This window comes from Orcinus orca, chromosome 7 (genome assembly GCF_937001465.1).
Source record: "Orcinus orca chromosome 7, mOrcOrc1.1, whole genome shotgun sequence".
In the NCBI taxonomy this organism is placed as follows: domain Eukaryota; kingdom Metazoa; phylum Chordata; class Mammalia; order Artiodactyla; family Delphinidae; genus Orcinus; species Orcinus orca.
The window spans coordinates 49,318,661-49,342,712 of NC_064565.1; the positions used below are offsets into that span (position 1 = coordinate 49,318,661).

At 37.5% G+C, this 24,052-nt stretch overlaps 1 protein-coding gene across 3 annotated transcripts in view; it reads right to left on the minus strand.

Moving 5' to 3' along the window:
* PLA2R1 (phospholipase A2 receptor 1) overlaps positions 1-24,052 on the minus strand; it is a 117,484-nt gene that overhangs the window by 43,143 nt on the left and 50,289 nt on the right. For all 3 annotated transcript variants that reach the window (XM_033421794.2, XM_033421793.2, XM_033421792.2), the window contains 4 exons: positions 17,506-17,675; positions 5,594-5,796; positions 3,897-4,042; positions 265-349 (listed from right to left, as the gene is read on the minus strand). In XM_033421794.2, coding sequence (XP_033277685.1) covers positions 265-349; positions 3,897-4,042; positions 5,594-5,796; positions 17,506-17,675 — 604 coding nt within the window. The remainder of the gene's footprint in view (positions 1-264; positions 350-3,896; positions 4,043-5,593; positions 5,797-17,505; positions 17,676-24,052) is intronic.

Here is a 24,052-nt window from a genome sequence, read left to right on the forward strand (position 1 = left end):
GTTTTGGGGGCTTTTTCAGAGAATTTGATTCATTTTTGGGACGAGATCTTATAGCTGGCTTTAGAACTATCTGGCTAGCAAAGGTTTCTCAAGACCTTGCTGAAATAACTCTTTTGGTACCAAGGTCTGGTGCAGTTTTTGATTTAGGTTTGGGTCATGGGGAAGATGGTCATTCTTTCCAGGTTCTCTTGGTTGGTTTACCAAGTGGTTCCAGGGCCACCTGCTTTGAATTCATTTTCTTTTCTCTAGCTTGGAAAGACTTACAGGAGTTCCATCAGACCACTCCCAAGAGCCAGCATTCAGTGGGTTTCTTTTGTTAAATCCAATCCAGAACTGCCTTTCTTCTGTCCTATGAAGAGAGGAAACAAAAACTTGGCTCTTCCCGTTGAATTCACAACATTCTGTAAAATGTTCAAGAAATATTTTAAAGTATTTAGTTGTGTAGGGAACAGCTGATGCTACTGGCAAAACTGGTCAAGTCAGCAAGCATTTATTGAACATTTCCTGTAAGCAAAACCTGAGCTATAAAATGAACTGAGAGAAGATTAATCTCACTTCCCATTTCTCTTGGTTTGTATGGTGTGCTCATTGGTGATGGGCAGTTGGGGGAACAGTCAGCCCGTATTGAGAACATGGCTTTCGCATGTTCATTAGGAACGGCAATATCTTTCAATTAAGACAAGAACACATGAAAGCAAGTTGGTAAGAACTTTTGGAACATCTTTTCCTTAGAGGACTATTTATTTGCTAATTTACTATACTATTTATACTACTTTACTCTTTTAATTTGTTGTTCTTTTGTCAAATGTTCATGTATTCTCTGAAGGTTAATCACCACCACCCCATTTAATAAAAGGTACACAGCAGATTTGTTTTTTTGGTTTTTTTTTTTAAATGTCCCAATGTAAATAATTCCACAGCAAACCAGTCTGAGGCACGGTAGATTAACTTCAGCCGTCACCACTGGTTAGACTTGGTGAGAAGCCCCACAGAGAACCATCTTCCCTCCTATTAGGCTGAGGACGAATGCGTCAAACCAGAGAGCACTCAATAAATCAAGCAATAAAGCCTAATTATACAACGAATCATCTGACTAAGATAATTTTCTGAGAATAATTTTGAAGAATTAAAGAGTTAAAAGATTCAGAAGTCATGACAGATGCTTTATTTTCCTTAGTGCACAGAAGAAAGCCTGTTCTGAAGCATCCCCTTCTCAGATATTTGAGCTCCTTTGCCTGAACGATACAAATGAAAGTAAAATGTGACAGAAAAGGTCAGAATCACGGAGGTGCATTGGTCACTGCCATGATAATAACTTACATTTAAGGTTGTGGGAAGGTGAGAATGCTGCCTTAAGGTTAAACCAGGCATATTAATCTTAATGGCCAGGCTGAAAACTCACGTCACTCTCCCTGCCTTGAGAGCTTTTTATTCCTTTCCTCACTGAATTTAGAATTTTACATGTTTCCTGCTATATATTGGCTCCTAAACGATGAACTGGTACTTATTTTCTCTTCATCATTTTCCTAAAATTATGTAACTTTAATTAATATAATATAATATGAATATAATAAAATAGAAAAGCAGCGCCATAAGAAGGAGAAGAAGCATGTATGCTAACTATGAGAACTGGTTTATTTGGTATAATTAAGCATGAGATTTGACTGAACTCCCTGGCAGTCTGGACAAAAAGTAAAACATACGTTATATAGCTTTCGTGATTAAGTGCCGAAGATCAATAATTTGATAGATACTTGACACTAAATTCACTAAATTCTTGACATTCCAAGTGTGAGAATTTATATAAATACAAGTGTTATAATGAAATTTGATGTTACAGCAAACTTGGAAGCAGTTTTCATGTGTTGTTTCATATAGCAAACCTCACAATATGCAAGTATGAAAGGATGTTTTGCAAGGGGCTGAAGTCATGAAGCCAAGTTACAACTTAGAAAAGTGAAGACGATCACATCTCCCTTGGATCTGAGGCCCCACACCAGACTAGCAAACCAATCGACAAGGAAGCTTCTTGAACTTTTCTTCAACCTCAGAGAATCTGACTCAGCGGCTCTGGCGTGAGACCAGAGGGCACTGTGTGAAAAAGTCTCCCAAGTGAGTGTGAGAATCAGCCAGATTTGGGAAGCATGGTCTCAGGCCAGCATTTCCTGCAGGGACTAGCAGTTCCATGGGATGTTGGTAAGTGGTCTCAAAAAAAAAAAAGGGTTTTGCAGTCAAAGAAATTGCTTCCTTCTAGAAGCCTTTACAATGCTAAAGTATATGGCAAATTTCCAAGATCGTGCCTTGTTTTGCAAACATATTTGACCACAAAATCCCCCTATTTCCCCTGGAGTACTTCATGAGACACACACTGGGAGATATTCCCACCTTTGAGGTCATTTTTGTAGATGCTGGAGATGAATAATTTGATAGATGTTACATATTAACCTTCTTAGGGGAGGGTCCTAAAGGAAACTTGTGGGGAAGGCCAGGATTTTCCTCAAAAAGTAGTTCTGGATTTTCTGTGAGATTCAGGTAAGTGTTTCATTGAGACTTCAGATTTCCAGAGCTTGGAACAGAGTACCTGGTATTATATTTGTGTTACATATATACGGAGGCATGCCCCCGCCCCCAGACCACGACATCCTCAGGGGCAGGATTTTGTCTGTCATATCTATTGCATTCTCCAGCCACCCATGCATATAATAGGGTCCCGTCCATAGAAGATATTCTCAAAATACATGCTAACCGACAAGAACATTCTAGAGAAAGAGGCCAAGGGATGAGAAGACTTACTAAAAGAGAACATGATGGCTATTTTCAAATATTTGAAAATAGAGTAGACTTGATCTGGCTTACTAGAAAGTTGATCTTTGAAACTAGCCTCCAACGATGGAATGGGTTTTATCCCAAGTAAAGAGCACTTTGAAACTGAAAGGAATTATGTAGACCAGTGGTCCCCAGCATTTTTGCACCAGCGATTGGTTTCGTGGAAGACAGTTTTTCCACTGCCGGGGGTGAGGGGATTGGCGGGACAGTTCAGGCGGTAATGCCAGCAATGGGTAGCGGCAGGTGAAGCTTAGCTCGCTCTTCCGCTCACTTCCTGCTGTGTGGCCCAGTTCCTAACACACTGCGGACCGGTATTGGTCTGCGGCCCGGAGGTTGGGGACCCCTGATGTAGACAGTAGATGACCACGGGAATGTAAGTAGAAGAAATTCCCGTATTGGGTCAGAGGTAGCACAAGACCTCCTAAGTTTCTTCAAATTTAAATTTGATTGATTTTCCAACTTCGTTAAATTCAAGATTCTGTAAACTTGCAAAATGGATGCAGACAAGTGAATGCTTGTTTCCTCAGAGGTAAAATTAGAAGGTTGGATTGGAATTTTTAAAAAAAATTAGTGGGACTTTCTTTTTTTCAAACCAAATCTCACATGGACTCCTGTTATATACAAAACAACTAGAAGGGGAGTTGGCTGGACCTGCTGAGTCAGTGAGCAGGGAACCAGGAGCTCTGCCCACTTGGCCTCTCCTGCTCTGGGGGCTCAGGACCCTCCGGACCCTCAGACAGCACTTTGAAACCCACTGGGCTAGATAATTTCTGAACTTGGCAGAAAAGCTCTAAAATTCTGATTTGAGGTACAGAGAAAAGATTTCAAATATCAAAACAATCGTCACTTTGTTCTTTGTTTTATGGAATGAGTAGTGGGTGCAATATAAATATAAAACTGTAAGTATGTATTTTTCTTTCACAACCAGTGTTTAGTTGGTTTTAGACTTAAATACTTGTGATTTTGAATATCCCAAATACCCCCCGATATTTGGGATACTCATGCCTAAGAAGCCATTACTTGGAGACAAAATATGCGACTGAAATTTTTCAAAATTAACAAGTATTTACCGATTAAATTTTGAATGTAAAAGCTCATTCACAAAATTCTCTTCCTCGATGTGGGCAAAGCTTGCAAGATGAGCTCCAAATTCTTCACAAAATTCTTCAGCTTCTCTCCATGTTCTTTTCGTCAGAACTTTTTCACTATGAAATACCTGTGTAGTAAAAGGAAAAAAAAGTTGACACGGTCATGAATAAGGTGAGGCTGTTTAATTCTGGACAAGAAGATGACAATAATATAATTGTTGTCATTATTCTACTTTAAAAGCTTGACCGAGTAGGGAGAAATAACATTTATTGAACTAAAGTGTGTCTAGTTGTTGTAATACCATTATCTCATTTGATTCTCATGACAAAGTCATGTGGAGGATATGATAGGCTCAGTTTAACAGATGAGGACTCTTTTCCTCCTTGAGAACTCTTTTTTTTCCCCCTCCTAAATTTCCTGTGACTGGGATATGCTTGTCCCTTAATAAAATGTTTGTCAAGAGATGAGGACAGTCAGGATAAGAGAGGTTACAAATTTCAGGTCACACAGCCACAAACTAGCAGAGCTAGGATTAGACCTAGTATTCCATAGCTGAATGAATCTGGCTAACCCAGGCAAAGAAATGAGAAATGAGACCTGGGACCTAGGGCGGGTATATTTCTAGGGTCTTTGGGTCTTAGCTGTGACTAAATTCTTTCCTGTTTCTCAGCTGTCCTCACAGTAGCAGGAAGAAGTCAGTCAAATGGCAGGCATACTTTTGACTTCATTTAAGGTCAAGGGTGAGGAACTGAAGACCTGGAGCTTCAGATTCTGGCCTCTGCACCCTTCTCATTTTTAACTGCCTGACACTATGCTGAGTCTCTAATGCCCGGCAGGCACCCTGCGGCCAGGCTTCACCAGGCTCTGATTTGCTGAGACCAGGATGAATAACCTTCCCAGTCCCATGGACCACAACACAGCATTTCCATATTTTTAATTATATGTCAAAACCCACCTCCGCTGGGAACCTTTTCTCGAATCACTTTAAATTCATAAGCCCTACTGCTATGCCCATCAAACACACCATATATTTGTTGACATATCAGGGTGATGTGTAGTAGAAGAAGCACTGGACTGGGAGTCCCAAGACCGCAGTTTATTCCAACTCTGTCAATAAATAATTGTGATCTTGGGCAAATCACTTCATCTCACTTCATGCCGCAGTTTACTCATTTCTAAGGTTTAACTTATTGCTCTGTGTGGTCACTTCTGGGCCTATTATTCCATGAATTTAATGTAGGATTATACCTGTGTACATTTAAATTTAGTGTATTACAGGTGTTTCAGGCCATCTATGAGACTGCAATATTTCTAGAGGTAGAGGCTGTCTCCATGCTGCTCTTCATGTGCCCAGGTGCTGGAGAAGAACTTTCTCCCAGGATTTTGGAAATCTCTATTTGTACAATGAACCAAAGACAAAACCACCAAACAAAAACATCATATTTCAAAAATGTATTTCTGAGAAGAAGATTGTAGATACTGATTTAAATCTAGGATCTAAAGATGATTTGCAAAAAGACATTTCTAACACGCACACACATATGTGTATATATCTATATCTGTATCTCTCTCTACATCTATATATCTCTATCTATATCTCACTCTATATCTATCTCTCTGTAAATCTGTATGGATAATGTTGGTCCCATTGAGAATGCCCATGTAACCTTCGTATTACCTTGAAGCAACTGGCCAGGCCAGGCTCTGACTCCCAATCCAAATAGCAGGAGGAAAAGGGCCATCTCTCTTCTTGCTCAGGTTTCTCCTGATTTTCCACTGGTTGCTTGCACAGGGACATTGCCTTAAAGTGTCTACAGTCCTTCACTTCCCAGCGACCAGGGGGACTCCTTCCTCGAATGACAACACAGCCACCACTGTAGCCTAAAAGCAGAAAACAACACTTTAATACCAGATGACTAGAACGTTTTGTGCTTGGAAGACAGCTCATTAGAGTGTTGAATAATTGACATCTCATAATGAAGCATCCAGACAAGAACAATAAAGATGAAAAAGGATGTTTTATTGGCATGATCGTCTCATTTCTCTTCATCTCTGGAGAAGAGAATAGTAGATGGCAAAGTGAGAGAAGAGAGAATATGAAGCCTAAAATTGGGGCATTTTGAGCTCAGATGGCAAATTATGGGAAATTAGGTGCTGTTCCAACTTGGGACTGAAATATTCCCCATATCTCATCAAATGCCAACATCCCTCTACTTTGAATTATTGAGCTTTTTAACTGTGCAGAGGAAAATTTAACTCACCATTTATTGAATACCTACCCTGTACACTGTGCTTTGAAACCCTACTGTGAAAAATTAACAATGAAAATGCATGGTGTTGATCCTCTGGGAAATAGATTCAACAGGAAAAAAATACATAAATGATGGAGTAAAGCAGACTGCAAGGTACACAACAGAAAACCAAACTGTACACCATGGAAGAGTGGAGAGAATGAGGTATATTCTAAATGGGGTGAAATTCTGGGGGCAGGGATGGGGCAGACATCAGGGAAAAGGGAAAGACCATTTAGTTATGGACAAATTCCATTTTATTCTTTTGCATATGTTTGAACATTTTGGAAGATGAAACATATTTTTCCATAGAAGCAATTTCTATGTTAAGATTCTCAAGTTTGTCATCAAATGTATACAACTCATAAGACAGCTAAAAAATGCACTTCAAATTTCAGTGACTAGTAGAAAACAATCCCATTCCAAAAATAGAATAAAAATGGAGTAAAAATGAGCTTCTTTTTTCATCAATCCAGAGCAGTCATTCAATTAACTAAATCAACATTCAACAACAACAACAACAACAATAAAATTATGCATCTGTATCTATGTACCAGGCTAGGCTTTATATTACTAGCTGCTTGAGATAGAAGGACAAAAAACATTTAGTTTAGTGTGAGACACAAACAAATAAACGATTAATGGCAGCAAACATGATGGATTAAGTGCTATGGTAACAGTGTGTTAAAATTTCTGTGGGGAGACTTCAGAAGGAGTGATGGAGTCTCAGGATGTCAATAAAGGATTTGCAGGAAATGACATTTGAGCTGAAGTTTGAAGGATGAAAAGGAGAGAAAAGTTTTCAAGGAGTGCTTTTAAAAAAGTAAGTGATTATAGATGAAGCATCTAAAGACTTGTGACGATTCTGGACCTAAAGGCACTTTAAAAAATGTAGTCACTTGGTACTAGATATTTGTCTTGCTTAATTTCCCTTCAGAAGTAATGGCTTCAATTTCTGTAGATACAGGGTAATTGACATTATCCTTGCCAGCCATGTTTTGGTTGTTTAATGCTGATAGAAAGACTAAAGAGAGAGATAATGAGGAGTGGAATGAGAAGGAAGAAGACAGAGGAAGATGTACAAAGATTTACATTCCTCCTGAAGGAATGGAAAAGAGTTTTTGAAGAAGGAGAAAGAATAATGAAGCTACAACACGAGTGTTTGTGTCCTCAACAATCCTGGTTGCACACCCCGTGTTAGACACCTGCAGGAAGCTCACAGTCCTATGTGTGTGTGCACGCTGATGGTCAAAGAGACCCATGGAGATGAAAATGACCAGTGGTAAACAAGAAAACATGATTGTGTGACATGCAGAAGGAATGGAAGTCAACAGAGAGAGTTGGTCCACACAAAGGCCATCAGCTGGCTCCACTGGCCAGAAGAGCTAGTTAGTGTTCAAGGTGGAGTCTGGGGGGGCCAAGCAGGGGAGAGAGTATAGCATGCCACTGCCCCTGCTGTGAATGGAGCACTGCAGGCCTGCTGAGTGTAATTGTGGAACGCAGCTCACAATCTAGCTGAGTCATGAACAACAGAGGAGATGCTGCCTGCTCTGTGTAATGAAATTCGAATGAAATTGAACTGTGGAAATCCATGTGGAATCCGAAAACCTAATATGTATATGGATGGAATTGCTCTAGTTGAAAGAGCAGGAAAAAACACACACTCCCACCTGACTCTTCCATCCTTCCTTCCCAGCAGCCTTTGACTTGGGGTCTGAACTCTGGGGTTCTAGTCCCAGCACAAATACTTAGTAACTTGAAACTCAAGGTTCATAAATCACAAAAAGCCTTGTCTAAAACATAGGGGCAATAATTCCTTTTCTTCTTATGGATTTTCATGAAGATCTGATAAAATAATATATTAAAAAGCTCCCTGAAAGATATGAAGGGCTAAAACCATCACTAAGATGTTGCTTCTATTCTTATTTTGACTGTTTTCATTACAAAAGCTGGGATTTTGTGGCACAGGTTCTGCCTGCATGTTCAAAGAATTTTTAAAAAGCTCAAATCAGCAAGTTTAAAATGCAATATACTTTTTTGTTGGTCTTGCATTTTGTCTTACTTTCCCACATCAGACAATGATTAAATAGCTTTGGTTTTAGACACTAGATATTCAACTCATCTTCATTAGTGAAGAAGATGTTTGTGAACTGCTCTGAAGATAAAAAGTGTGCGGTAGTGTTATTGGTATTCGAAAATGGTTAACTTAATGGAACATTTGACCTAAATTTTAGAGTCTCAGCCTCAAAGAAGCAGTAAAGTGGTATAATAAAGGGAGACTGGGCTAAGGGAGATATAAACCAAATTTATAATTTTATGTTGTGGGGATGCTTGTAAAGCCAAATAATAAGGGTAGGGTGTGGAAAAGAGCAGAGGTGTTTCTTCTCCCAGAGAAATTGTTCTCCAATTTGATTAACTCATTTCCCACTGGAAAAGAGCAACTGTCATCCTATCCCTTAGCGGTGAATCTCACATTTGAACTGATTCTCCTCACCTGCCTTAGCCTCCCTCTATGCCCGCCCCTTACCCTCTCCATCAAACACAAATGGGAACACTTTCAGTTAATTAAGAAATTCCAATTCACTAGTCTAGTCTCTTCAGTTTCATTTACTAGCCTTATAGTAAATTGAACCAACCTGGGAAAGCCTCCATCTTTCACTTCTCTGGCCGTATACCTGAAAACAAACAAAATCTATTTGTGGCCTCAGGGCAGGAGGGAATCATAACTGGGCCTTTAGACAATTATTTTACTTGAGACTGTCTACTCATTTCCCTTTCCCTGCAACAACTTTCACATCCTTAATCTCAGGCCCTCTGCCCCAGCCACCTTCCATCTCTCTCCTCTCCTTCTCCGTGGAGAAAAGTGAAGCTTTGGGTCAGGGAAGGTGAGGTTTCATGGAGTTCTGCTTATCTGCCTGATACCATGTTAGGCATTTTATATGGTCTTTTTCCTATTTAACTTCAAAACCTCTTTGAGGTGGATATTAGCATCTACAGTTCACTAATGGAAAAACCAAGGCACAGAGGTGTAGTAACTTGCCTTAGGGCCATGTAGTTCTTGAGGGTTTGATCTGGAATTTGAAACCATATTTAACTGAGTCTACCATGAGACAATGTCAAGGTACAGAGGAGGTGGACATTCAATAAATAGCTGTTGAATGAATGCTTGAATCTTCCCCTCTAACTGTGCTTCTCCATTTCTATGGAGCTCCCTCTCTTTCCCCTGGTCATGCTTCTCTCCTTTGTGAGACCATAGCATTTCATTGAAGATCTACTACCACATCTTTGGTGTGTATGACAGTTACCTATATATTTATAAAAAGACATGGGAAATACCCAAAGGGTGCTCAGAAATGAGGCTGTTTGTCCTCATTTATGTGTTGGTTCATTTCAGTACTCTGATGCAACCTAAAATGGATAACTATCTATCTGCTGGCTAGATACGGTTCTCCTTTCCATGTGTAGGGCAGTTTCAAGAAAACAGATCTGACTAAGCAATCCCATTTTCCTTGTCACTGAGAGAAGATTTCCACTGACTTGAGACAATTAGGGTAAATACTCTGGAGTTATCCCATGAGTGAAACGTACCTTTTTCACAGTGCTATCTAGATCTAGAAACACAAACCTTTTGTCACAGAGCCTGAGTTATGGATGGATGCAAAATTTTCTCTATGAAATAACTGGGAAACTCTAATATAACTTGGAAGAGTATTTTTGAATGTCTTAAAGGATGGACTAACCTGTTTTCTTTCACCATAGAGCAGCCTCCATTTATATTGAATCCTTAATCTAAGTACAAAGTACATTTAGGTTTCTAATGCATTAGCTTCTCCCTAAATGAGAAAGGCCCTATTTGCCATCTTTCCCTTTAATCAGTGGCACTAGTTAGTATGGATCAAAACTGTTTTTCCTGTTTTACCTGAATGGTTACTTCTCTTAAAATACCAAGTACCATAGTCTCTTTGTTGTTGTTTTAGTAAGGATAGCAGGAAATTATCTCTTTATAGAAATATCCCGGCTATGAAGCTATGAAGAAATCCCTAATGAATCCATGGATCTAGGCATCGATCATTAATGGCTTCTAACATTGCAAATAGTAAGAGAACTGGACATTATATGCCTCCATATGGAGCATACAACTATCTATGAAATGGTCTTTCCAAAAAAATAAGAGTCTGATTTAGATCAGGCCTCTGATTCCAACTTTTTAAAAATGTCATTTTAAAAATATCAATTTTATGAAAAATAAAAAGAATAGAGTAACTTTTTTTATATTAAAGACTTCCATTTATTAGCACTGTGACACTCAGTGCAAAGAATACTCAAATGTTTGCTTTTTATACCAAAGGTAGTATATTGTTATTCTTCCAGCTCAACAAGCAGTATATACTCTTTAGTGAACTGTTACTTCCTAGAATAGCAGGCGGGCCTCTTCCAGAAGAGTAACACATTTTTAATGTGTTGTGGGGATACAGTAAGAAAACCTAGGGGCTTCCCTGGTGGAGCAGTGGTTGAGAGTCCACCTGACGATGCAGGGGACACGGGTTCGTGCCTCGGTCCGCAAAGATCCCACATGCTGCGGAGCGGCTGGGCCCGTGAGCCATGGCCCCTGGGCCTGCGCGTCCGGAGCCTGTGCTCCGCAATGGGAGAGACCACAACAGTGAGAGGCCCGCGTACCGCAAAAAATAAAATAAAATAAAACCTAGACTGAAGGAAGCTCTACAGGACAAACACATTTGCATCAACAAATAAAAATTTTAAAAAATGACAGTGGGCAAGGAAGAGGAAAACACAGATTAAAACAGACTTTAGGAGATATACCAACCAATTACAGTGCATGCACCTTTTCTTGATCTTGATTCAAATGAAGAACTCTAAAATACATTATATAATAGTTATGAATCATTTAGGAATTTGAGCATTAACTGAAGATTTATGATGCTATGGAATTATAGTTAATTACTTTTAGTTGTGATAATTGTATTATAGTCATGTTTCTAAAAAGGAGTCTTTATCTTTTAGAGATAACACTGAAATATTTATGGATGAAATGATATGATATCTGGGATTTTCTATGAAAAAATATGGGAAATGGGAGGAGTGGGTGGGAGTATAGATGAAACAAGATTGACCATGGGTTGATTATTGATGACACTGGGTGATGGGTATATATGGTGGTTCATTATGCTATTTGGTGAACATAATATAAGGTTGAAAAAATGGCAGGACTATGATTCCACCACAGATTGAATATTTTGATGATATGACATAAGGACAGAGTCTTCACTGAGTTTATAAAAAGCTGCAGGCTTCCTGTTCAGTGGTCAATTTATGTAGTCAGTCTGGGCTGGATTAAGGTTCTGACATGGGAACCAAGCTATTGGATTCTTTTGTGACAGGCAGGAAAAAAAAATGTCATTTAGGATGGTGTTTCTGCAAACTGCAATTTAAAAGAAAAAAGGAAACACAGGGGTTTTTATATTGCTGTTTTCTTCAAAAAAAGATTTACATTTTCAGAGACAATTTACTCAATGTCAATCAGCCTGAGCAGCCAAACTGAGCATCACGGTATTATTTTTGCTTCAGGGAAAAGAGAAAAAGAGTAGTGCCACTCAAATAAATTACAGCAGAAACTTATGAATGACAAGGAGTTCTGCTTCAATTCCAAATTTTAGACATTCAAATATGCCCCAAGGAAGATAACATTAAAAACTAAGAACTTTGTCTACTCAAAATATATTAATTTATTTTGACAGGTATAGACACTCCTCACAAAATTACAAAGTATATTAGAAATGATACCTGGGTTTTTTTTCCAGTAATAGTGTGACATGGAACTTTACTATTCTCTGCATTTTAATAACATTCATAAATTTGTAGAATGAGAAGGTTGTTTATTGAGTGAATTGTGATGTTTCTTGTTTAGAGCTATGCAGTCACCGGTTTATATACAAATTTCCTAAACCGATGGTTATACACAAAGAATCTAATTTGTCTTACTTCACCTTGCACGCATCCTTTAAAAGTATAGATTTTTTAAAAAATAAATAAATAAACAATATATTTTAGAGCATTTTAGGTTCACAGAAAAAATTTAGCAGAAGGTACAGACTTCCCTTATACCCTGTGCCCCACGTACCTTACTACTGACATCCCATACAAGAATGGTACATTTGTTAAAACCTATATTGACACATCATTATCACCCCAAGCCCATGGTTTACATTAGGGGCCGCTCTTGATGTTGTACATTCTATGGGTTTGGACAAATGTACAATGACATATATCCACCATTGTGGTATCATATAGAATGGTTTCACCGCCCTCCAAATCCTCTGTGCTCTGCCTATAAGCTCCTCCCTCACCCAGCCCCTGGAAACCACTAATCTTTTTACTGTCTCCATAGTTTTGACTTTTCCAGAATGTCATATGGTTGGAATTACACAGTATGCAGCCTTTTCAGATTGGCTTCTTTCACTTAGTAATACACATTTAAGTTTCCTCCATGTCTTTTCATGACTTGATAGCTCATTTCTTTTTAGCGCTGAATAATATTCCATTGTCTGCATGTAACACAGTTTATTCACTCATCTACTAAAGGAAATCTTGATTGCTTGTAAGTTTTGGCAAGTATGAATAAAGCTTCTATAAAAAAATCCGTATGCATGTCTTTGTGTGGACATGTTTTCAATTCATTTGGGTAAACACCAAGGAGTGTAAGTGTTGGATTGTATGGTAAGAGTATGTTTACTTCTGTAAGCAAATGCCAACCTGTCATTGAAAGTGGCTATACCATTTTGCATTCCTGCCAGCAATGTATGAGCACTCCTGTTGCTTCAAATCATTGCCAGCATTTGGTGTTGTCAGTGTTTTGGATTTTGGTCATTCTAATAAGTGTGTGGCAGTATCTCGTTGTTTTAATTTGCAATTTCCTAATGACATATGATGTTCGACATATTTTCATATGCTTACTTTTCATCTATATATCTTCTTTAAGATTTTTGTCCATTTTTAGATTGGGTTTTTTGTTTACTTGTTGAGTTTTAAGAGTTCCTTGTATATTTTGTATAACAGTTCTTTATCAGATATGATTTTTACAAATATTTTCTCCCATTCTGTGGCTTGTCTTCTCATTCTCTTGACATTATCTTTCTCAGAGCACAAGTTTTAATGAAGTTTTAGTTTTAATGAAATCTAGCTCATCAATTATTTATTTCATGGGTTTTGCTTTTGGTGTTTATCTAAAAAGTCATCACCATACCCAAGGTCATGTAGGTTTTCTATTATCTTTTTTTCTGGGAATGTCAAAGCTTTGTGTTTTACATTTAGGGCTATGATCCATTTTGAGTTAATTTTGTTAAGGGTGTAAACCCTGTGTCTAGTTTTTTTTTTTTTTTTTTTTTTTGGCATGTGGATGTGCAATTGGCCACGCACCATTTGTCAAAAAGTTTTTTCTATTGTTTTTGCTTCTTTTTCAGTGATCAGCTGACTATTTTTGTGTCAGTCTATTTCTAGGCTCTTTATACTTTTTTATTGATTTATTTGTCTTTTTTTTTCTTGCCGAAACCATATTGTCTTAATTGCTGTAGATTTATAATAACTCTTGAAGTCAGGTAGTATCAATCCTCTGACTTTGTTCTTCTCCTTCAGTACTGAGTTGGTTATCCTGGGTCTTTTGCTTCTCATTATAAGCTTTAGAACCAGTTTGTCAATATCCACAAAATAATTTGCTGGTGTTTTGATTGGGATAGCACTGAGTCTATAGGTCAATTTGTGTAGTAGTGACATCTTGACAATACTGAGTCTACCTATGAACATGGAATCTCTCTCTATTTATTTAGTTCTTCTTGATTTCTGCCATTAAAGGTTATAGTTTTCCTCTATAGATCTTATATATATTGTTAGATTTATATCTAAAGATTTCATTTTGAGGGGTGTTAATGTAATATGTTTTTAATTTAAAGTTCCCCTTTTCATTGCTGGTATACAGAAAAGCAATTGACTTTTGAGCATTAATCTTGTATCCTGCAATCTTGCTATAATTGCTTATTAGTTCCAGGAATTGTTTTTGATTCTTTCTAATTTTCTACATAAACAATCATGTCATCTGTGAACAAAGTTTTATTTTTTTCTTCCAATCTGTACCTTTTAATTGCTTTTCTTGTCTTATTGCATTAGCTAGGACTTCTAGTACAGTGTTTAAAAGAGTGTTGAAAAGGAACATCCTTGCCTTGTTCCTGATCTTAGCGGGGAAGCTGCTAGTTTTTCACCATTAAGTATGATAACTGTGGGTTTTCTGTAGACGTTCTTTATCAAGTTGAGGAAGTTCCCCTCTATTCCTTGTTTGCTAACAGTTTTTAACATGAATGGGTGTTGAATTTTGTCAGATGCTTTTTTCTGCATCTATTGATACGATCATGTGATTTTGCTTTTTTAGCCTGTTGATGTCATGGATAACATTAATAAGTTTTCAAATGTTGAACCAGCCTTGCATACTTGGGGTAAATTCCACTTGACTGAGGTGTGTAACCCTCTTTATACATTGTTGGATTCAATTTGTTAATATTTTGTTAAAGATTTTTTTGTGCCTATGTTCATGAGAGATAGTGGTCTGTAGTTTTCTTTTCTTGTAATGTCCTTGTCTGACTTTGGTATTAGGGTAATGTTGCCCTCATAGAACGAGTTACAAAGTATCCCTCTGCTTCTAACTTCTGGAAGAAGTTGTAGAAAGCTGGTATAATTTCTTCCTTAAATGTTTGGTAGAATTCACCAGTTGAACCCATATGAGCCTGCTGCTTTCTGTTTTGGAAAGTTATGAATTACTGATTCAATTTCTTAATAGATGTAGGCTTATTCAGAGGGTCTATTTCTTCTTGTGTGAGTTTTGGTAGATTGTGTCTTTCAAAGAATTGGTCAATTTCACCTAGGTTGTCGAATTTATGGATATAGAGTTGCTCATAATATTCCTTTTTTATCCTTTTAATGTCCATGGGATCTGTAGTGATGTCCCTTTTTTTCATTTATGATATTAGTAACTTGTGTCTCCTCTCTTTTTTCTTAGTGAGCCTGGCTAGAGGCTTATCAATTTCATTGATATTTTCAAAGAACCAGCTTTTAGTTTCATTGATTTTCTTTATTGATTTCCTATCTTCAATTTCATTAATTTCTGCTCTAATTCTTATTATTTCTTTTCTTCTACTTACTTTGAATTTAATATGCTCTTCTTTTTCTAGTTTCCTAAGGTGGAAGCTTAGATTACTGATTTTAAATATTTCTTCTTTTCTATTATGTGCATTCAGTGCTATAAATTTCCCTCTAAGCCCTGCTTTCTCTTCATCTCATAAATGTATTTTCATTTTCATTTAATTTAAAATGTTAAAAAATTTTCTCTTGAGATTTCTTCTTTGACCCTTGTGTTATTTAGAAGTGTACTGCTTAATCTCCAAGTATTTTGGAATTTTCTCAGCTATCTTTCTGTTCTTTATTTCTATTTAATTTCATGTGATCTGAGAGCAGACATTGTATAACTTGTTTTAAATTTGTTAAGTGTGTTTTATGGCCTAGAATGTAGTCTATCTCAGTGGATGTTCCACATGAGCTTGAGAAGAATGTGTAATCTGCTGTTGCTGTTGTTGGATGAAGTAGTCTAGAGATGTCAGTCATATCCAGTTGATTGATAGTGCTGTTGAGTTCAATTTTGTCCTTACTGATTTTCTGTCTGCTGGATCTGTCCATTTCTGTCATAGGGGTGTTAAGAGTCTCTAACTATAACAGTAGATTCATCTATTTCTCCTTGGAGTTCTATCAGTTTTTCCCTCATATATTTTGATAGTCTGTTGTTAGGTACATGCACATTAAGGATTGTTATGTCTTCTTTAGAGCTGACTTTTTTATCTTTATGTAATGTCCATTTTTATCCCTGGAAATTTTTCTTATTCTGAAGTCTGCTCTGTGTCAAATTAATATAGCTATTCCTGCTTTCTTTTGATTAATGTTAACATGGATATCTTTCTCTATCCCTTTACTTTTAATCTATAGGTGTCTGTATTTAAAGTGGGGTTTTTTTAGACAACATATACTTGGGTCTTATTTTTTGAACCACTCTAAAAATATCTTTTAATTGGTGTTTAGTTCTCTAATTATTATTATATATGTGATATATGATAACAATTATTATAATATTATAATAATAGTTATCTTTCCTCAGGGAGGAGCTTGAGGCCTCTAACCCATTTCCTCTAGATACAAATTTAAAGATAACCTATTGCCTATTTTCTATTGGGGTAGCCCTGATTGAGATCCCCAGGCAAGAAAGGGACCAAGGGCTTCCCTGGCAGTGCAGTGGTTAAGAATCTGCCTGCCAATGCAGGGGACATGGGTTCGAGCCCTGGTCCGGAAAGATCCCACATGCCACAGAGCAACTAAGCCTGTGAACCGCAACTACTGAGCCTGTGCTCCAGAGCCCACAAGCCACAACAAAGAGTAGCCCCCACTTGCTGCAAGTAGAAAAATCCCGTGCATAGCAGCAAATACCCAATGCAGCCAAAAATAAATAAATAAAATAAATAAATTTATTTTTTTTAAAAAAATAAAGGGATTAAGGCATCCAAACAGGGTTCACACTGAGGTAAAGGTGTGTTGGATCTAGGTTGGTGACCTAAGATTAACGCAAGGGCCTAAAGCTTGGTCCACAGGGCCTGGTTTTAGTGTAGATTATGGCTGAAACCATTAGCTTCTCTGGCACAGTTTCATGCTTTGGGATCCAGAGCTGAGCACAGGATGGTGAATTAATAGACCTGTAACTCTGAAATTCTGGCTAAGGTACCACAGAAGTCCATGGAGGAGATGGACTAGCAGGAATGTTACCTAAGTAACATTCCACAGCAAAGTCACGTGGCAGTGACTGTGAACTGATTAGATATGCTCAAATGTGCCCATTCACTCTGCTTTGAAGTATGACAGAGTATTCTGGACTGAGTAAGCCCCTGAGATTCTTGGACAATGAGGGCGGATGAGGAAAAGACTTTAGGAGGGAGAAACTGGACTTCTGCTAACAAAGGCATGTGTGGTCTTGAGCAATGAATTTATACCTTGAACTCATCAAATGACTCATATGAATTATACTTTAAAAAATGGCCAGCCATATATCACCCCTGAGAACCGGTGGTAATTGTTTTAGTTGATTTATGCATTAAGAAAACACTAAGGAAGAATCAGAGGAGGTGGACCGTGAGGTTGATAGAATTTGGGGGCAAAGAAAACAGGAGGGAGAAGTGGTGTGACAGTGCCCTCTACTCACGGGGCTGACGTGCATTCCAGTGTGTGTACTTCACCGGCTCTGACTTCTGCCCTGCCGTCTTCCAAGTGTATTCTCCTGTATCATTTTGATCTTGAAGAGCTATCCAAAAATAAGTGTCCTTCGTTTTTACCACACTACTGATCAAACTGGTAATAAAAGCCTGTTCAAACCTGAAAAAGGGAAAAAGGAAATGATTATAGTAAGTTTCTGGGCAATAAAGAAATGTCGTTAAAACATAATAAGGTGCACAGAATGGCACCCGTGTAAGCATTTCTCATGAATTCTTTAGAACATGGGACAGAAAAATACTCAAAGACCCTGAATGTTACTAATAAATGCCAAACATCAGTGCAATTTCCAGAAATATATGAGTGAGGAAAATTTGATCCTCAAAGGGGGTGCTCAATTCTTTCAAGGAACAGAGTCCAGTTCCAGTTTCGGAGTGTAGGTAGTAAAGTCCAGAAAGCTAGCGATACATTTCTTGGCGCAACATATGCCCTGTTACGTAATTAGGCCACACAGCACACACATGCTGTAATGTGCATGTGGTGGGGAGGTGGCGGTGGGGGAGGTGGAGAAGAGGGAGGAGGAGGGACCCTATGCTTTTCTGAATGAGCATCTGCCGGACACAGGGTTCACATGCGCCCACCCACCACACTTGCCTGGTGAGAATGGAACAGAAATTGGAGTAGCAATTTTATATCTCCCAGAGCAGTTTGTTCACAGGCACATGGAGTCACTGGCTTATTCAAATGCATTCAGATGTGCATATTCACTGAAGATAAATTTAAAACCTTAGGAACTAATCCAAAGAAGTACACCCACTATATTCCCCAAACGGTTGAATGAATTAGTGTTCATTGACTGCTGGCAATGCTCCCTCTTCAACATGAATGCATTGAAAGCAGAATCTAGAAAATTTGTATACATGTTTCCGCATGAATACCTAACAGAAACATGTATTAAACTTTAACCAGCATTGAAATTTTAAGCTAAATTGGAAACTATCTTGAAAAATTTACTTTCAATACATGTAAAGTTTTGAAGAAACACCTTTCAAACAGTGGTAACTTTTGGCCAGACCCGCTGAGTCATTAAGAAAGGAAACACCTGATGAAATTATCCAGGAAACCTAAGGAGAAAGCAAATTAGACTTTTTCATCTGATTTTGGATTTTTTTTCATTACCATGCATCTTTAACTTGCTAAAGGAAGCAGAAGAAATGGGGTCACTCAAGAATAGAGGAGTCTCAAAGGAAATAGGGGAGAGAAAGAGAAAAGAACACAGAGGCAAACTTTTTAACTGCCTTATGAACATCACTAGCAACAGTTAGTTTTATGAGGCATCCATGATACTCATCTTTGCATAGCATATGCTTTAGTGAATATTTTCTGCAGATAGTCTATTGATAATCTAAATAGCACACATTTGAAATTAGAAAAGTTCTTTTTAAATCAGATTGCAGTGGCAGAACCTTACATAAACATGCTTCAGAAAGAAGGTATATATAAAAAAAGAAGGTATATAAAAGTAAATACTCTCTAGATGCTGTGTAAGTTTCCTTACACTTCCACTGGTTCATGCTCTTATAACATGGGATCTGTTTTTCCTTCTCCCCTCTGAGGCAGAGTAGCATCATTATCATGCATAGCTGGTGCCTGAAACTACAATGCTAGGAGGCCAGCAAGGCACTGCACCATGGAGGCTACGGTCAGGACCACTAGGCGCTGTGCTGGTTCTAAACCCAGGGGACATCACTGGTTCTTCCATTACCTTGTACTATGGCATTTATTGGATAATGGAGAGATAAGGTTGTCTGTGAGCTTGGCTTCTGGTTTCATTATTCATGACAACACTTTGCTTTTGTCCCCTGTTGGTTTTAGATTTATTTAGTCCACTCTGATTTGCTATTTTATAACCATTTATCATTGCTCAAAACAATACAAATCTGCTTTTTGAATTGGCAAGTATATCTTTTAAGCAGTTACATATAATACTAATACATTAAATCCTATAACCTTCAGATAAAAACAGGACTCTAGTTTTTCCTGGTCCAGTTTAGAAGACGGCATTGTTAATAACAAAATTCAGCAACTATATCTTTTTTCTAAACCATGTACTCTAAGAAATTAACTCTGGATAACAGCATGCAATCTCTTGAGTGTCTGTTTCCAACTGATAAAGAAACAAGAGATCTTTTTATATTCTTTATCACTCACTGTTTGGCTTCAAACACTTAAAGAGTTGTGAAAACTCTGGCTTAACGGTAATAGAGCAGATGACCTCTTAAAGTCTTTTCTGGCCCTGTGTTTTAGAATTCTTCATTTGAGAATATTCCAGAGTTTCATATCTGGATTTTTTGTCTGGTTTCACTGATGTTGTTTAATTTAAATGTTATTATGATTTAAAAAACAAACAATAACCATATATACATATTTTTATGTATTTTTTGAGGAATTCAGTAAAGTAAAAATTGTTATTCTTCAGAAAAACAAATGATAAAATATTTTGCTTATAACCTACTTATAAAATCAAAGTCTGTAGGTGAATACTTCTTAAAAATCAGAAAAAAAAATTTCCCATCAATCCTTTAAAAAGGCAAGCGATCAAATGTTTATTTTCAATGTAAACCAGAAAAAAACAAGTGTATCTTGAACTTCTATCAGTTTGAGAAGAATCTGTTGCTCATGGTGCTAAACATTAAATTTTAATTTAAAAAAATGCAATTTGAAGATAGCAATGCATTTTTTTGGCATACTTGACACATTTTTTCATTTCAAAGTAAATATTTTATATTTCAAAAATGCACACTTTGAAAAAGGTATTTTATGCTTAAATCTCTAATTGAACATTATATTTCTTCATCAGTTTAGCCAGTGACATATGTAGCTGAAAAAAAAAAAGATGTTTCTTGTCAGTGAATAACACAGTAGTTAGCAGAAATCAGTAATTAATGACTGTGTTTGCGGTACCTAAAACCAGAGATTGAAAAAATGTAATGCATTGGAAGTAGCTTCACTAGAGAGCCATTTCAACTTAAACAATATGTGTATGTATGTATGTATGTGTATATATATATATATATATATATACATGATTTGGTTAGGAGGGACTCAGCTTTGAGCTGAGTAATTGCAATTGTATTTCTCCCAATAAAACACTTGTTAGCACTTTTGATACCATTTTCAAATAACTAACTCTATTGCTGAACTAACATTAAAGTGATAAATTGCTTTCTTTTAAATGAAGAATGGCAGTAGAATATCAGTAGTTTTCAAATGGGAGGCGTGTCATGACCACTACTGCAAGAAGTTTCTGACGGTATTCCTCAAGAACTAGAAATGTTAAGTTTTTTGGATATTGTTTCTTTCAAAAGACTAGAAGAAAAATATAGAATTAGAAAATACATCTAATATGTACACAAGAAATAAACCTGGAAGAGCAATGCAAACTTTTAGTGGCAGTTACCTTTGGAAAGGGAAGAGAGATTGGCTGGGAGGGGGCAAGAGTAAAGGTAAGGGGGCACTTTCACTTTTTAATCGATATTCTTCTGGCTTGCTTGCATTTATACCAATGAGAATGTTTCTATTGTGTAATTTTAAAAAGGGTAACCAAAATGTGTTTTTTTCGGTACGCGGGCCTCTCACTGTTGTGGCCTCTCCCGTTGCGGAGCACAGGCTCCGGACGCACAGGCTCAGCGGCCATGGCTCACGGGCCCAGCCGCTCCGCGGCATGTGGGATCCTCCTGGACCGGGGCACGAACCCGTGTCCCCTGCATCGGCAGGCGGACTCTCAACCACTGCGCCACCAGGGAAGCCCCAAAGTGTGTTTTTAAAAAGTAAGTTAACTGCATTCTACCAAAAAATTAAAAACTGTTAGAATTAATAAATGAATTCAGCAAGTGGAGGATACAAAGTCAACACACAAAAATCAGTTGCATTTTTATATACTAACAATGAACAATCTGAAAAGGAAAATAATTCCATTTACAATAGCATCAAAAATAATAAAGTACTGGGGAACGAACTTGACCGAGGCAAAAGACTTGTACACTGAAAACTAGAAAACATTGCTGAAAGAAATTAAAGAAGATACAAAGAGTCCATCAACAGATGAATGGATAAAGAAGATATGGCACATATATGTGTAATATGGAATATTACTCAGCCATAAAAGGAAACGAAATTGAGTTATTTGTAGTGAGGTGGATGGACCTAGAGTCTGTCATACAGAGTGAAGTAAGTCAGAAAGAGAATAACAAATACCATATGCTAACACATATATATGGAATCAAAAAAAAAGGTTCTGATGAACCTGGGGCAAGACAGGAATAAAGACACAGATGTAGAGAATGGACTTGAGGACACGGGGAGGGGGAAGGGTAAGCTGGGACAAAGTGAAAGAATAGCATTGACATATATACACCACCAAATGTAAAATAGATAGCTAGTGGGAAGCAGCTGCATAGCACAGGGAGATCAACTCTGTGCTCTGTGACCACCTAGAGGGGTGGGATAGGGAGGGTGGGAGTGAGACGCAAGAGGGAGGGGACACGGGGATATATGTAGACATACAGCTGATTCACTTTGTTATACAGCAGAAACTAACACAAGTTTGTAAAGCAACTATACTCCAATAAAGATGTTAAAAAAAATAAAATTAAAGAAGCCACAAATAAATGGAAAGACATCCCATATTCATGGATTGGAAGATTTATTGTTAAAATGTCCATACTACCCAAAGTGATCGACAGATTGAATGCAATCTCTGTAAAAATCGCAGTGATTTTTTTTTGGCAGAAGTAGAAAAATTCATCTTAAAATTCATACGGAATTTCAAGACATCCTGAATAGCAAAAACAAGCATGAAAAAGCAGAACGAAGTTGGAGGTCTCACACTTCTTGATTTCAAAACTTAGTAAAAAGTACAGTAATCTAAACAGTGTGATACTGGCATAAAGACAGACATATAGACCAATGGAATAGAATAGAGAACTCAGAAATAAATCATTGCATATATGGTCAAATGATTTTCCACAAGGGTGCCAAGACCATTCAATGAGGAAAGGACAGTCTTTTCAATAATAACGTTGTGAAAAGTGAGTATCCACCTACAAAAGAAAGAAGCTGGACTCTTACCCTACACCATTTACAAAAATTAACACAAAGTGGATCAAAGACCTAAACATATGAGCTAAAACTGTAACACTCTTAGAAGAAAACATAGGGGAAATTTTTCATGGCGTTGAATGTGGCAGTGATTTCTTGGATAAAACACCAAAAGCACCGGCAAAAAAATAAGAAAGGATAAATTGGACTTAATCAAAATTAAAAACTTTTGCACATCAAAGGACACTATCAACAGAGTGAAAGGCAACCCACGAATAGGAGATAGTATTTGCAAATTATGTATCTGATAAACAATTAATATCCAGAATATACAAAGACTCCTACAATTCAATGACAGAAAACAAACACTTCTGTTCAAAAATGGGAAAAAGACTTGAATAGACGTTTCTCCAAAGGAGATATAAAGATGCCAATAAGCACATGAAAAGATGCTCAGCTCACTAATCATTAGGAAAATGCAAATCAAAACCACAATGAGATACCACATCACATCCATAGGATGGCTAATATGTAAAAACAGAAAATAAGTAAGCGTTGGCTAGGAGGTGGAGGAGTTGGAGCCCTTGTGCACTACTGGTGGGAATGTAAAATGTTGTAGCTCCTATGGAAACCAGTATGGTTTTTCCTCAAAAAGTTAAAAATAGAATTATTATATGATCCAGAAATTCCACTTCTGGGTATAGTACCCAAAATAATTGAAAGCAGGAACTTGAAAGATATTTGGATATTCATATTCATAGCAGCATTATTCACAATATCGAAAAGGCAGAAGTATCTTGTGTCTATCAATAGATGAATGGATAAACAAAATGTCATATATCCATACTATGGAATATTATTCAGCCTTAAAAAGGAAGGACAGGGCTTCCCTGGTGGCGCAGTTGTTGAGAATCTGCCTGCCAATGCAGGGGACATGGGTTCAAGCCCTGGTCTGGGAGGATCCCACATGCCGTGGAGCAACTAGGCCCGTGAGCCACAACTACTGAGCCTATGCGTCTGGAGCCTGTGCTCCACAACAAGAGAGGCCGCGATAGTGAGAGGCCCGCACACTGCGATGAAGAGTGGCCCACGCTTACCACAACTAGAGAAAGCCCTCGTAGAGAAACGAAGACCCAACACAGCAAAAATAAATTAATTAATTAATAAAAACTCCTACCCCCAACATCTTCTTTAAAAAAAAAAAAAAAAAGGAAGGACATTCTGACACATGCTACAACATGGATTAACCTAGAGGACATCAGGATAAGTGAAATAAACTAGGCACAATAGACAACTACTGTATGATCCTAGTTATAAGGTAACTGTAGTAGTCAACTTCACAGACACAGAAAGTAGAATGGTGGTTGCCAAAAGCTGGGAGCAAGGGAAATGGGGAGTTAGTGTTTAGTGGATACAGAATTTCAGTTTGGGAAGATGAA